The sequence below is a fragment of the Ammospiza nelsoni genome, chromosome 8, assembly GCF_027579445.1.
Source record: "Ammospiza nelsoni isolate bAmmNel1 chromosome 8, bAmmNel1.pri, whole genome shotgun sequence".
NCBI classification, from domain to species: Eukaryota; Metazoa; Chordata; class Aves; order Passeriformes; family Passerellidae; genus Ammospiza; species Ammospiza nelsoni.
This window is the reverse complement of record NC_080640.1, coordinates 13,024,790-13,038,371: the sequence shown is the minus strand read 5'-3', so window position 1 is coordinate 13,038,371 and position 13,582 is coordinate 13,024,790. Positions and strand designations below refer to the sequence as shown.

The following is a 13,582-nucleotide window of genomic DNA, read 5'->3' as shown; positions in this document are numbered from 1 at the left end:
CTGAGCCTCAAACCTTCAGGAAGAAAAGGCAACTGTGAGCTCTTCCTACAAGGAATATGTAAATCTTTGCTCCTGCACAGAGACCAGGTTAGGGGTGGAGGGGAGTTATGGCCACCACAGAAATACCTGCTATCAGAGAGCTACTAGAGGTTTAGGGCACATCTTCCCCCAAGGGAAAAAAAACACCCAACTATAGAATGTTTTCTTCCTTCTGGAAGTGAAATGGCATTTTAGAAAATAAATACATTACTACCTCCTGATGTACTGCAAGCAATTGTGAGCCTCTGCTAAAAATACACATTGTCAGAACAACAGCCTGGGTGTGCCCAGCAATCTACTGTTCAGAGTCCAGGCAGCAAAACCAAACAAAACTTTGCAGAAGATAAACAGGACAGGATGAGTTAAGTTAAGGGTTATGCCCTCTGTCTCCCCATGGGCCTTGGAGATGACCCCAGCAGCAACACATATTTAGAGAAAGTATTTGTGTAGGCAACAGGCTCTGTTTTCACCCATCCATCACATACCTCTGGGAGAGCCTGACTGTGCCCCTTGAGTTTTGGGGACATTTCCACTATGACATGGTATCATGCTGCCACCAGGAACCTAACAGCTGGAGGAATGGCATTTAGGATAATTTATTGTGCAAGTCTTTGTAATTTATTTCAAAATCACTGTATGGCAAACCCCATGCTCCTTCTCACCTTGCCTAGAAGAGCTAGTTTGCACCTCTTCCAGGATCTTACCTAAAGCAGCCCCTGCCCATGGCAGACAGCATCCAGTTCTGACAGCTCAGCTGCATCCCACAACAGCTGCAGGGGATGGAGAAGAAGCTCCTTCTCACACCCCACTGAGGTGCTGAACCACTGTGCAAGGATCCAATGCATGAACTTTGGGTTCACTGCCCAAAGGAGCTGCTACTGCTGCTGGAAGGACAGGCAGTGAGTGCACCACCAATGCAGGCATTTAAATGCACATCCCTGACTAGGTAGGACAGCCTGCTCAGCCAAGGAGGAGATTGAAAAAACCTCAACAAACAACCAACCAACCCAGAAGGAACTGCTGCCTTTTCCCTCTACTAGGTAACCAGAAGCATAACTGATTAGCCAGCTGCCAGTAATGGAGGCCTTTTCTAGCACATTCAGCAAGTCCCACTGCCACTGTTTGCAACACAGCCAAAGAGCACCAGTTTGGTCCAAGGTTTCTACAGCAGTTTTTCTGGTTCAGCCCTCTTGCAGCTTTGTCTGGCAGCAGAGTTAACACATTTCCAAGAAGCTAAATGGGGAAGGGGAAATGAAGACAGTTGCTGAGACATTTTGGCAATTGGTTAAACAAAATCTGTTGCACTAACTAAGAAAAAAGAATTAAAGAAAATCCACTTGCTTTCACTTTATTGCAATTCAGAACAATCAAAGGCGTCCAAGTTAATTCACCCTCAGTCTCTCCTTTGCTATGCAGATTGATAACATCCCATTCCCTCCCATGTGTGAGGCCAGGGGGAGACTAGGAGACTACAGGGTGACAGAGAGGGTCCCCTATTTCTCCTGTATGCTTATAAAGTTCCTGCTGGTCCCTACAGAAGGTGGCAGAAAATAAGCTAGGGCAAGGCAGGATACTGCCAAGTGGGACAAGGCACCATGGCTGGGCATGAACCACAGCAGAAGCCATCCCTAACTTCACAAAAAGGTGTCAGATCTGATTGCAAGTTGTTCACAAAAGACTGATGTCAGGTATTTAAGAATCAGAAATATAAGCATTTGCATTTGGGTTTTTTTTATAGTTTATAGTAATTTAAAAGGTAGAAGTTTTTAGAAGTTTGCAAGTAAGTCAGACCCAGTCCCTCACAGCCCTCCAGACTTCCAGCACAGCTCTTCCAGTACAACCACCAAGCCATGGAAGTGCTGTGATTCACACAACTCCAGTAACCTCATTGGAGAGCCAGCACCTCCAACCAGAGCTAAGTCAGACCCAGAGCAGGGCCTCAACAGCAGTTTCAATAAGGACATGTGGCCCAGATAAATGAGCACCACACTATCAAGTGTAAGAGGATGGGGACACCAGAGTGTAGGGAAGTGCTGCAAACAGGCCTCACGTGGTGATAAAGCACAATGATATGGTCATAAACACCAGTGACAAGACATGCAGACATTTGTTCTTCAGAGTGCTCAAGAACCCCTGTGTCCTCTGGGACCTGCACTGCCCTCAGCCTGAAGGAAATTCAGCTTTTATCGCTCCAGGAAGAGAACCAGCTTACAGGCCCTTCCCCTGGACAAGGTAGGAAGAGGCCCATCTTCTCTGATCAAGAGCTGCAGTTTGGAGATCCCCTACCAGGCTGTGACCAGTCAACCAAACCAGTGGAAATCAAATGCTCATTTTAAAACCAGGGCCAATGAGCTGACCCAACAGTCCAGTGTCATGTGGGTTCTTCACAGGGTGGGCATTATGCATCAATAAGGGTAAATCTGCCATAAGATTGTGGTTGATGGGGAGCAATTAAAAGAAATCAGCAAGAATGGTGGCATCCATTGCTTGTGTTACTTGCCAACCACACCAAAACCAGCTGCCAAATGGCTCCCATGAAGGTACTGGAGCATCAGTCCATTGGGTATCTGACTCCCTCAATGTCTCAGTTTCTTTTTCTTCTTACGGTTCCGGTCCTCGCTGCTGTCATCTGCCTCACTGGCACTGGGGGTCACAGCCTGCTGGATGACCTTCTTCTCCACTGCATATTCCTGGTCTTCTGTCTTGGGGTCTCCCTTAACCAAGAACTCTCCTTTCCGATAGGATATGGAAACATTGGTCCGGGGGTAGGTGCCATAAACCCTCCGGAGATCATCCTTCACAAATTCTGGGAGGTCTTTCCTTGGCCCAAACACCTTTCCAAGCTTCCCCCATTGAAGCTCCCCTCTCATTGTGAAGCCTTCTGGCCACGTATCTCGATACTGATCTGACCTCTGGCAGGCAGCATAGGGATGGTAGTTTGCATAGGGGCTGTAGAGAGGGATAGGGACCATGGGAGGGAAGTGCCAGGTGTGGTATGGATGGATATAGGGACTGGAGGCACTATAGAGATGATGATACTCCACCTGACCTCCTGTGTAGTCAGGGTAGCTGTTCCTGTCCACCACAAAAGTGATGGGTCGACTGTAGAAGTTGTGCATGTGGATGGGAGGGAACATCACAGGTCTGGATGTGTCTTCTGCTCTCCCAGGCCGCAGTGGTGGGTAGGTATAAGCAGAAGGTGGGATCATGGCTGGGTAATATTCCCGTGGCACAAAGCTGGACTGGTACATTGTACAGGAGCCTGGGGTTTTACACAGGGGGCACCTCTCTGGAACAGTTGCTAAGTCTCAAAAGCTGTGAAGACAGAAGGGGAAGACAATCAATTTATACTGGTTATATACATTTTGAAGTGAATAAGGAGATACACTTCGCACTGTAAGCATGCCAACTAATTAATAATTAATACAAGGAGCTCCCCACAGCTTGCAAGAGCAGTAACCTACCAAGAATAAGTGAGCCACATTGCCAGCAACTGCTCTCTAGCTTCTCTGCAAGACATCATTTAACCCACACATCTCTGAGTTGCAAAGATGAGAGCAAGCTGACATAAAGACCACTGAGGGCAGAAGAGTCAACTTCATATCCTCATGACTTGTGTTTGCAGTGCTGGGAGGCAGCAAGACCCTGCAAGGAGCTGAGGCCCTTGAGCAGGCATGAAAGTGGAAAGGCAGGCACAAGGGAAAGAAACAAAGCAAGCAGGCAAAGAAAGGAAAGAGGCAACACAGCCCAACCCTGCTGCAGTCACGTCAACTGCTGTCCTGCCCAGACAAGGAAATCTTAAACAAATAAAAAGATCTTCAGCTGCCCTTGACTCTCTCCCCATCCTCCCAAAGCCCTGCTTTTACTCTGATAAGCAAACAAGAGCTGTACCTTTTGTTTATTTCTAGAGCAAAATCCAGGCACATCTACACTTCCTCTGACAAGTTCTCATGTGCAGGTTTCTCTTTCTGGTCTCACTAATTACCATTCACCTTTAAGTGCACATTTACCTTGAGCAACTCTGACCTACAGCTGAATTTGCTCCTAGCCTGCCCTTGCCAGACATCCAAGCACCCTCCAGGGCATGAGGCAATGTCCTTCCATGACTCATTATCCTCTCCCCTAGGGCCAGAAAGGAAGCTGTATATAGCATAGGGTTTTGTTGTTTTTTTTTTTTTTTTAAGAGGAGTTTGCTATCAGAGACAGGAAAAGATCATGCATAGGACTATAGGCAGCAAACTGGATTTTTTTTTTCCACAGAGTTCAGATCCTGTGGGCTCCTCTTGCCTTAACTAGAGTTGCCTCTTCCACAGGTGTTAACCAAGAAAGGGAGATGAAAGTTCAGCTGTCCCCTAAGAGTTGCCTGACACAAGCAATGCTGGGTACTGCAATATGGGGATTTTTCTTTTTAGCTAGCACAAATTCTTCCTTTTCCTAGAGGTTCATAATGTACATTAACTAGCTCAAGCCTTTTTTTGCCATGGGTTCAGGGGTAGACACCTACACTCCACAAAGGGAACAGCAGAACAGCACTGGAATATTCAGTCAAGACCAGGCAGCCCCCTTAAACAAGACTTGCAGCCTTGGAGACAAGGCCCATCACAACCATCACCCCCTCAGATAGGAGGAAATGAAATGAAGTTCACAACCTACTTGCCTAACTTGCTCAGAATGACCACAAAAATCCAAAGGGGTGTTGTATGTCAATGGCAGCATAAAGTAGGCACGTGGAACAAATGGTCTCATCTTGAAAACCAGTCTCAGCATCTCTTTAAATAGCTCATCCATGCATTCCTATTGAGATCCACACTTTGTAAAGTGCTTGTATTTCAGAGCAAGTGGTCTGCACAGAGTGTGCAGTTATTGCATCCATCATATGAAACAAAGCAAGCCCAGCTTACACCCCTTCTGCTGGGTCAGTGTGCTGCTCCAAGCCAGTTAAGGACCACTCTGGAGAAGCTGTTCACATCTAGCTGATGAACAGCTCTTGCTCAGAAGCTTCTGTAGCACCCTGCATTTTGGCTGTCAGCATCATTGCTCCCAGGTCTTCCTGGCAGCTGCAAGGAGAAGGACTGACAGGCCATCTAAATCACTGGGAGTTTAATCACAAGGCAGCCTGAGCACAGCAACTAATTGCTTTGATTTTACACTGAAGAAAGATAAGGGGAACAAGCTGGTGTCTTAGCCAGGCAGGATGACCCACAAGAGGAAGCAAACTGAACAGATAAGAAGGGGGAACAAGATGAGGATTAAGCAGGGCTAGAAGCACTTCAGGGCAGCATTATCACATGCCCTACCACAGAAGCAAACACATTTCCCTGGAAGCAGATCACCCGGGGGGAGTGTGTTGACAGCCTACACAAGACTTCACAGCCCCAGAGGAAGTTTGCAAACCTGTCAGGGCAAGCCTTGACTGGGTGGCCTCTGCCAGGCCCCCCTGCACAGCTGCTGCCCTGTCCCTGCCTGCTCCCAAGCACAGAGCTCAGACTGCCCAGCCACAGCCTTACCTGCAGAGGCACTGAGCCCCAGCTCCTGCCTTGCAGCACCAAGTAACGCTCTGAATGCTCGGGTGTGTTGCAACAAGGTTTTGGTATGCAGGAGGCAAAATGCTCCTGCCCTGCCCCTGCAGAGCAGCATCCTGGTGCCCACAGGGGCTGACAATGCAGTTTACCCCACCATTACACAATTGCCTGTTGTTCATACCGACCTTCAGGCTGAGCTACAGCATGACAAATCCACATGTACAGGAGAAAAGGGCTTTGAGAACACCAGTACCAGCTTGCCTGACCCAATCTCTCAGTTACTAGGAAGTAAAAGCAGACACTGCTCCAGGAAAAACAGGGTTTGCCCAGAAGGTGATCATTTGTCAGGCCATCTGATGGCTGGAAGGCATCAAAAGCCAGATGCTTAAGAAAACCAACTCCAAACACCAACATCGAGTGGTACCACTTCAGGAAGGAGTCCAATCTCCAGTTTCTTCTCCCATTCCTCTTCTCAAGGAGACCTTATAGCACCTAAAGTACCTAAAGGGGGCCTCCAAGAAGGCTGGCAAGGGAATTTTCACAAGGGCAAGCAGTAATAGGACAAAAGGGAATAGTTTTAAACTGATGGAGAGTGAATTCAAATTGAATATTAGAAATTAAAATTCTTTACTGTGAGAGTGTTGAGGCACCAGAGCAGGCTGCCTAGAGTAGCTGTGGATGCCCCATCCCTGGAAGCATTCCAGGTGAGACTTGATGGGGCACTGAGAGCTCTAGTCTAGTGGAAGGTGCCCCTGCCCATGGCAGAGAAGTTAGAACTGGATAATCTTTAAGTCCTTTCCAATTCAAACCATGCTATGATCCACCTGCTCTTACTTCTATTGTTTCTCCAGTACCAGCAGCCAGAGGCTGGCCTGGTCTTGGAAGTAAATATATGACAGCCTCCAACTTTCAGGACCAACTACAGGACCAGAAAGGGAGAGAGGATCCTAGCTGATCTGTCTCTTCAGACTACCTCTCTCCTTTGCTCCACCTTCAAGCTCTGTTATCCCTTGGGAAAAAAAAAAATAAAAATCACCACATCTGTAACTGAGCACTTGAGTGTCCTGAGCAGGAACAGGCATAGCAGACCTTGAAGCCTGAGCTGAACTCTGCTAAATGCTTGCCTGCTCCTGAGAGCCACTGACATCCATCAATACATGCCAGGTATTAGAGGCACAGACAGAAAGCCTGGATGGACAGACAGCAAGCCTCCCCATGCCAGGGCACCTGGAGCAGTGGTTGGCAGCAGGGAGCAACAAGGGGCCAACACAGCAAGAGACAAGGCAGCCTCTCCTTTTAAGCCTTTCCAGCAGTTTTGATCTTGCTGGAAAAGGGTTCAGATCCCACTTGGCTGTTGCTGAATGAGACACCAGGCACAATAAAAAGGAGAGAAAACTCTAAAGACGGTCACAGAAAACTAACATAAGATTGTCATCTCTTCTTGGTGAGAACATGATACTGCAGACTATTCCCAGACTTGCCAGAGCTGACTCCAGCAATTCCCTTAGCCACTGCCCCTGTCATCTGGCAGGGCCTTTCCCTCCTCAAACATCTTGGTGGAGGTCAAGGGGACTGACACCACAGCTCCCAAAAAAAGGCCTGCCAAGAAAAGTGTGCTTCACACCAGCTGCCCCACATAGAGTTGCTATGGAGCAACCAAGCAATGTTTGCAATACAAAACTAGAGAGGACATTTGATCAGAGAAGCTTTTGTTTCAGCCCTCTCAGTTACTACAGGTGATGAAACCACCACTAGTTAAAACAGAAATGCCCAAGTCTGGTAGGGCTTTCCTAGTATCTAAAGCAGCAGAAATTACCTGCTAAAAATACAGAGTACCATGGTTTTTCTGAACATCTCAGGGCAGTAGAGATTTACTATCACCTCGGCTAGCTTTGAATTTGGTGATCTTTCTTTTTAGGTATTTGTGGAACACAAGAGACTACTGTGAGCTACAGAAAACAGAAAAGTAAATATTAAATTCATGCCAGACTTCACATTCAGTAGGAGAGAGACTGAAGTGAGCCTGGCTGTATCATGGGCAGTACCAACACACAGGTGTGCCACAATACCCAACACATGAAACTTCATACAAGTATCTCACATGTCTGGAGAGACTGGTTTCACCAAGCCCCCTGTCCAGCAGAATCAGGGTCCCCAGGTCAGGCTGGCAGTTTGGATGGGTTTAGATACTGCCTCAGGGAATATGCTGCAAGCCAACACAACTGTGGAGACATTGGGCCCATGGGAGAGGACATGACCATCTAATTTACTGTAACACTCAACCCAGACTATTCTCACCTCATTCCATAGCTCTGTGACCAGCTCACAAATGAAGATACCATTAAGTTACCCTTTCCTCTGTTCCAGCACTCAAGCTTTCAGACTATTCTTTCTAGCTTTTTTTCTGACCTCCACCTCCTCCCCCACCCCACAAAAAACCACAGATCTCCTGCCATTGCTCTGTAACAACTCCCAAGGGTACAGGGATGAATACTGCAAAAGCACCAATTTCCCCCAGCCAAGAGGATGAAGAAGTAATGAGTTATTTCCAGTAAGTCTCCCCATTTTGAGCAGAGTCTGCAGAATTGTTGCCACCTTACAAAGCTTTGGTAAAGACTTTTAAAAAAGAAAAAAAACCCAGCTTCAAGGACTGCTTACAGTGAGATGTTAAAACTGAATGTTTTTATTCAGCCAAGGTTTGTCTTCCATCACTCTGGTGCCCATCCCACACACTTATCCAGCATCCTGGTAGCTGGAAATAGCACGTGGGAGAAGATCATGACAAAGCAGTTTCATATTTTTTCTTATCACTTCTATCCCTTTATTACCACCTTAAGGTTATGCTTGGTTTGAAGTCTTTTCAATAAAACTCATCCAGGAGAAGACTCCCAAGTACTTCTTGGGGAGATGGGAAAGCAGTACAAAAAGCCACAACACAATAACTTTGATCCTCCACCACCAGTACTGATCCTTAGGATGGAGGCACCTGGCTGCCTTCCTAAACAGGATGCTTTCTCTTAGCCAGACATGCCTGGCAGCAACAAAAGAATTCAAGGAAAATGCAAAAGCCCATTAAAAGCTGGGCCTTTTCAGGCCTTCATTTTTATCTAGAGGACCAGATTCCCATACTAGTGCTGCTAAATAATGGAAAAACTTCAATTTTGAACATGAACCCACTCACCCCCTCCCTAACACAGCACCACATTTTGCTACACTCTGCAAGAGAAAATCAACCCATACTGCCCCAGCAAAGTACTCCAAGAAGTGTTAAATTCTCACACAAGGGATTACTGCATCACACCCAGTTCAAGGTACCAGCAGTGATTAACAGCAATACAAATCAGTGCTGTAGAGAACGAGCCTCCACACACCATTAACCCAGTCTGAGGAACTCCCCCAGCATGCTGGGGCTCTGACCCTGTTTCCTCTCACCTCCTTTCTATCAGGAACTACTTCACTGCCCAAGCCAACTGGAAGAATACCACAAGCAAAGCTGATATAAGAGCTCCATGCACAATCCCTTCAGCTCAGCCAAGGGGGAGAATTTAACTTCTGAAGCCAGAAGACACCAGTCTCACCCTGCTGTTACCAGTGCACCATGAAGAAAAGAGCTCCAGCTGGCATTGGTAACTCTGGAAATAGCAGCTAATGCATACTACAGTCAGTCAACCCTTAGAGAGGCCCTTTGAAGAGGGAATAGATCCATTTCAGCTATTCAAAGCAACATTCCCAGAAAGCACTGAAGTCTGGTGTGGGTCTGGCATTTGTTTCTGAGGTCTGTGCAAAGCCCAGACTCTGTATGAAATCAAAACACCAGGAAATAGCCAAGTCATTGCAGAGCAAGTCTTTACTTGACAGCCGTTATCCAAAAACCACCTTCCTGCATAACTCTGCTCAAATAACAGTCAAATGCAGCTCACTGCTGACAGAGGTTTGGAGCAGCCACTCCTACTCTGACTGCAGCCGCTGGGTAACACAGCAGCTCGGGAACAGCTGTGCCACCAAGAATAAAACACGATGAGTGTTACCACAGGGTGACTGCATCAGCAGGCAAGGCTCTAGAAAACATCCCTGCTGCTGCCAAGGTGATCCTGACACTGTCACCTACCCAGCCTCTCCCTGGGTGTGTATCTGCTGCACCAGAGGATACATTTTGGATATACCCTACAGTTTCTCTTTTTCTGACACGTTCTCCGTTTGGCTTAGCCTAACTTCTGTGTTATTAAAGTTTTCACCACCACCATTCCCATCTTCCCAGTAACCACTGCAGAGACCCTTTACATCAGATATCTTCCTCACCTGAGGTTCAAATCTGTGTCCCATGTCTCAGTATCCCAGCCACCATGTTATTTCTCATTTAAACCCTTTCCCAGATGCAGCTATGTATCTAGACACTACTCTTTTTTTTTTTAGTTGAGCATATTTTAATGTGTATTTCATAGCATTCAGTCCTAAGGATCCCCTCCATGTTAAAACACAGCCTGCACAGACCTGCTCCTCCTCTCACTCAAGAGTTCATCTGATACCCATAATCTCCATCCACAGATGTTCTTCAAAGAAAAGATCTCAGTACCAGGTAGCTCAAGCTTCCGAATTAGGAAGTCCTGGTTGAGCCCCCAGCTGTGCCTTCCGCCCAACTATTCCCCTTCATAGTACAGTGTCGAGGGAACAGACTCAGGGCACTAATTGTATTAAGCACACCAATAAGTCAACTAAAATATCAATAACCTCATTAATGCACCAGTAGCATCTCATGGCTATTTATATCACTTTGCACACAGCTATGAAGCTACTAATCAAGTCTTACGAACCACACATGATGCAGTTGAGTCACCCTTCCCTCCCACACCATTTAGCACTACGATGCACATCTACCCCACTTTGCTCTGCCCTCCCACAACAATTCTTTCCAGCATAGACCTGATGTAGAGTCCAGCAGGTTGTTCAAGGAGCATCACTTCACCATTCCTGTGAGCTTGGGTCCTCATGCTTTGCTATCATCCAGACACCTGCAATCCTTCAGTCAGCTGATCTCACCTTCGTCTCATTTTATATATTATTCTCTAATTTCAGAATCCACTTTTTCTGCTGCATTCACACTTCCTTTACCTCAGTCTCCTCCCAAACAGCCAATCCACCCAGATTGTTTCTTCCTCGATTTTGCCACATCCATAATTAAGCCTGACAATTCTGATATGGTTACCTTGGTAATCTCAGCCTTACGTGGTATTACTGACATGGTGCAGGTGGCCTTGAAAGGTTTTACCCTGCAAGAGCTGCTTCACACACTCCATAATTATTTGGTTCCTCCTGGATATATATTGTTTACTTTACACACTCAAGACAAATCATTCAATTCCAGCCTTAATTCCCATGCTCAGCTCCAGTTACCTACCAGCACTTTCTTATCTTACACAAAGACAGTTTGCATAACAGAGCAACATGTTTTGTACTTCCACAGCATCCTACTCTTACAGCTGCTCAATTACAAGTCTTTGTCCTTGAAGTGCTCTGGGGAGAGTCTCCTGTTATCCTGCAAAGGAGTTAATGGATCACACAGCCTGGTTGTGACCACAGTGGGTTTCCTCTGTTGAGAAATACCAGTGTCACAGAAAACTATTTGCATTTTAACTCTTTCTTCTCTAAATAGATCCTATTCCCACGTATCCTGCACTGAGGATGAATATGCAGAAGTACAGAAGGCACATAGTCTTATGCACTTACACCACGTCTTCCCAGAATGTCAATGCCCTAAACAATAGGTCAGGAAAGCTTGTTCACTCTTTGGGGCTGTATTACATACAACATACCCCTCTGGCATATAAGGCAGTTTCCTGTTACAACAGCAACACATACTGCATTTCTAGTGTAAGTTCAAACATCTGAGCCAGAACTACCCATGGGAATACTCCTCTTATTGCATCCCCAAGGCAGACAGCTGCAGCATCTGCTGATCTACAGCTTTGTTATAACTTCAAAAAAACCAACCAACTACCTTCTGTTATGGTCTTTAGACAATACAGAACCTAGCTCACAAATAACATTATTGATTTTTTAAAATAGGAATCAAAGGAAAATCTTGTGTTTCCAGGAATACAATCACTCAAAGGCTTTTCTGTGTCATTTTTTCCAAATTAAAGTGTTTAAAGCCTCTAATCACACAACAACAATGATTTACATTAGTACCTTTCACAAGCAGGTGGTGCTAGGAATATTACAGAGTAGAGCACTGGCAGGAGTCAATACTACAGTCAAGTTATGCTACTGTACATGGATTAGCACCCACATGATCAAACAGCAAATGTGAAAAGGACACCACCTGCAAAGGGATTTGTGTTTTTAAGAAGCCAGGCAAAATACAAAACACCTCAGTCACCTACTGCTCTGCTGCCACAAACATTAAAGGTAGCATATAAGTGCAGAAATATTGCAAAAGAGCCCAGTCTATAAGTGCAGAACACAGAGAGAAATTTGCTGGGCATATGTGTACTCACATGTGGAGAAAAGACAACCAGGAGAATGCCTTCATTTAACCAAGGAACAGTAGAATACACAACCTGATCCTAAGAAGGCAGGCTACTCTCCACAGGCTCTTTTTCGCTCAGGTACCTTAGGGACACACAGAGAGTAAAGAGATGCCCTAAGATACTGCATTAGACCTAATGAAAGCTTTTCCTGTGGTAACCAAGGCAGCAAAACTTGCCTGAACATGCCCTTACACCTTAAGATGGTAACAGGAGGCTCATTCTTTCAGCAATTACATTTCATGCTCAGACAGGGAACAAGGATACAGGACACAGGTAAAGAAGCAGCTAAAATCAGCACATAAAGCCAGCACAGAAAAACTTCAAAAGCACTCACCAAAACTTTAGGTTCTTTCTCAAGTCAGCAAAACTTAAAGAACTGTAACCTTTAAAGCAACAGACTAACTAACACAGAAAAGAAGCCCCCATTAAACACTACAAAAATAAACCTTCCACTTTTCTCCTAGTATTACTCTCCCCCAAGCTTTTTACTCACACTCAGCTACAGCTGAGTTGGTATTTATACTTACTGCTCATCCAGGTTGTAATTAAGTAAGAAGCCATATCAGTGGCTCCCATCAGCACTATGTTATTGTAAGCACCTGCACTGTGATGGACCTTTACAGAGAGAAATCTCCACAGGACTTTTAAATGGGTGACTCCTTCTGCAAGGTCAGCTCATCACCCAGCACAACAGCAGCAGTAGTGCAGCTCCTTTGGGATGTTTACTGATTCTGTGATCTTAAAGGTCTTTTCCAAACTAAATTATTATTTGATTACTGCCTTATGCCTTGTTCTGCTGCAGGTGATCGTAATAGCTGAAGCTAAATACCTACAAATCACTCTTTAATTACAAACCATGTTGATTACAATTAGTTGTCTGGCTTCTAGGAATTTATAAAAATGACCTGCTTAAGAAGCTACTAGTAAGTCTAATGTGCAAAATCATTGGCAAGTAATAGGGTGCAATAATATCTTTCTGTGCACAGCAATTGGCTTTTGCCTCAATTTCTCGTGGTGAAATTTCCCCTGGTGAAATTTGAGAACAGCTTAATGGAAGCAACTGTTGCAGTGAGAGACCATAGGTGATACATATGCTGAACATAGGAGTTGCTTCTTGGAGAGAAAGGGCCACAGAGAGATCTTAAATGATAATGGACAATATTAGTCCCTATTTTCTGAAATACACAGGGTGAATAGAAATTAATTGTGGGAGAGAAATGCAAGTCTCTGAGTACAAAGACCAGAGACAGGATATTTGCTGGATTACTGCCCCACCTTCCGAAGCAGCCATGTATATATTTTTGTTTCCATTAATCGTTCTACAGCTTGGCACATGTTCTTTGGAGAAGAGGAGGCTCGGGTCGGGGGGCTTCACTGCTCTTCACAAACCCTGACAGGAGGTTGTGATGGGGCAGAGGCTGGTCCCTTCTACCATGCCTACAGTGAGAGGGACAGAGGAAATTACCTCAAGGTGGGACAGTGGAGATTCAGATT

At 45.6% G+C, this 13,582-nt stretch overlaps 1 protein-coding gene across 4 annotated transcripts; it reads right to left on the bottom strand.

The window, feature by feature from the left end:
- Nucleotides 1-1,371: 1,371 nt before the first annotated feature.
- Nucleotides 1,372-12,566, bottom strand: C8H10orf95 (chromosome 8 C10orf95 homolog). Of its 4 annotated transcripts, XM_059477633.1 has the most exons (3): nucleotides 12,423-12,490; nucleotides 12,056-12,170; nucleotides 1,372-3,354 (listed from the first exon to the last, which is right to left on the bottom strand). In XM_059477633.1, exon 3 carries the CDS (start codon nucleotides 3,288-3,290, stop codon nucleotides 2,616-2,618), a length of 675 nt encoding a protein of 224 aa, XP_059333616.1. In that variant the 5' UTR covers nucleotides 3,291-3,354; nucleotides 12,056-12,170; nucleotides 12,423-12,490; the 3' UTR covers nucleotides 1,372-2,615. The 4 variants fall into 4 exon arrangements, with proteins under 4 accessions (XP_059333616.1, XP_059333615.1, XP_059333617.1 ...); XM_059477632.1 differs by lacking the exon at nucleotides 12,056-12,170 and having other exon boundaries at nucleotides 12,423-12,566; XM_059477634.1 differs by lacking the exons at nucleotides 12,056-12,170; nucleotides 12,423-12,490 and adding an exon at nucleotides 10,482-10,675.
- Nucleotides 12,567-13,582: the final 1,016 nt, after the last annotated feature.

Coding starts and splice junctions, on each gene's coding strand:
- C8H10orf95 (XM_059477632.1), bottom strand. CDS start 3,290: ATGTACCAGTCCAGCTTTGTGCCACGGGAATATTACCCAGCCATGATC.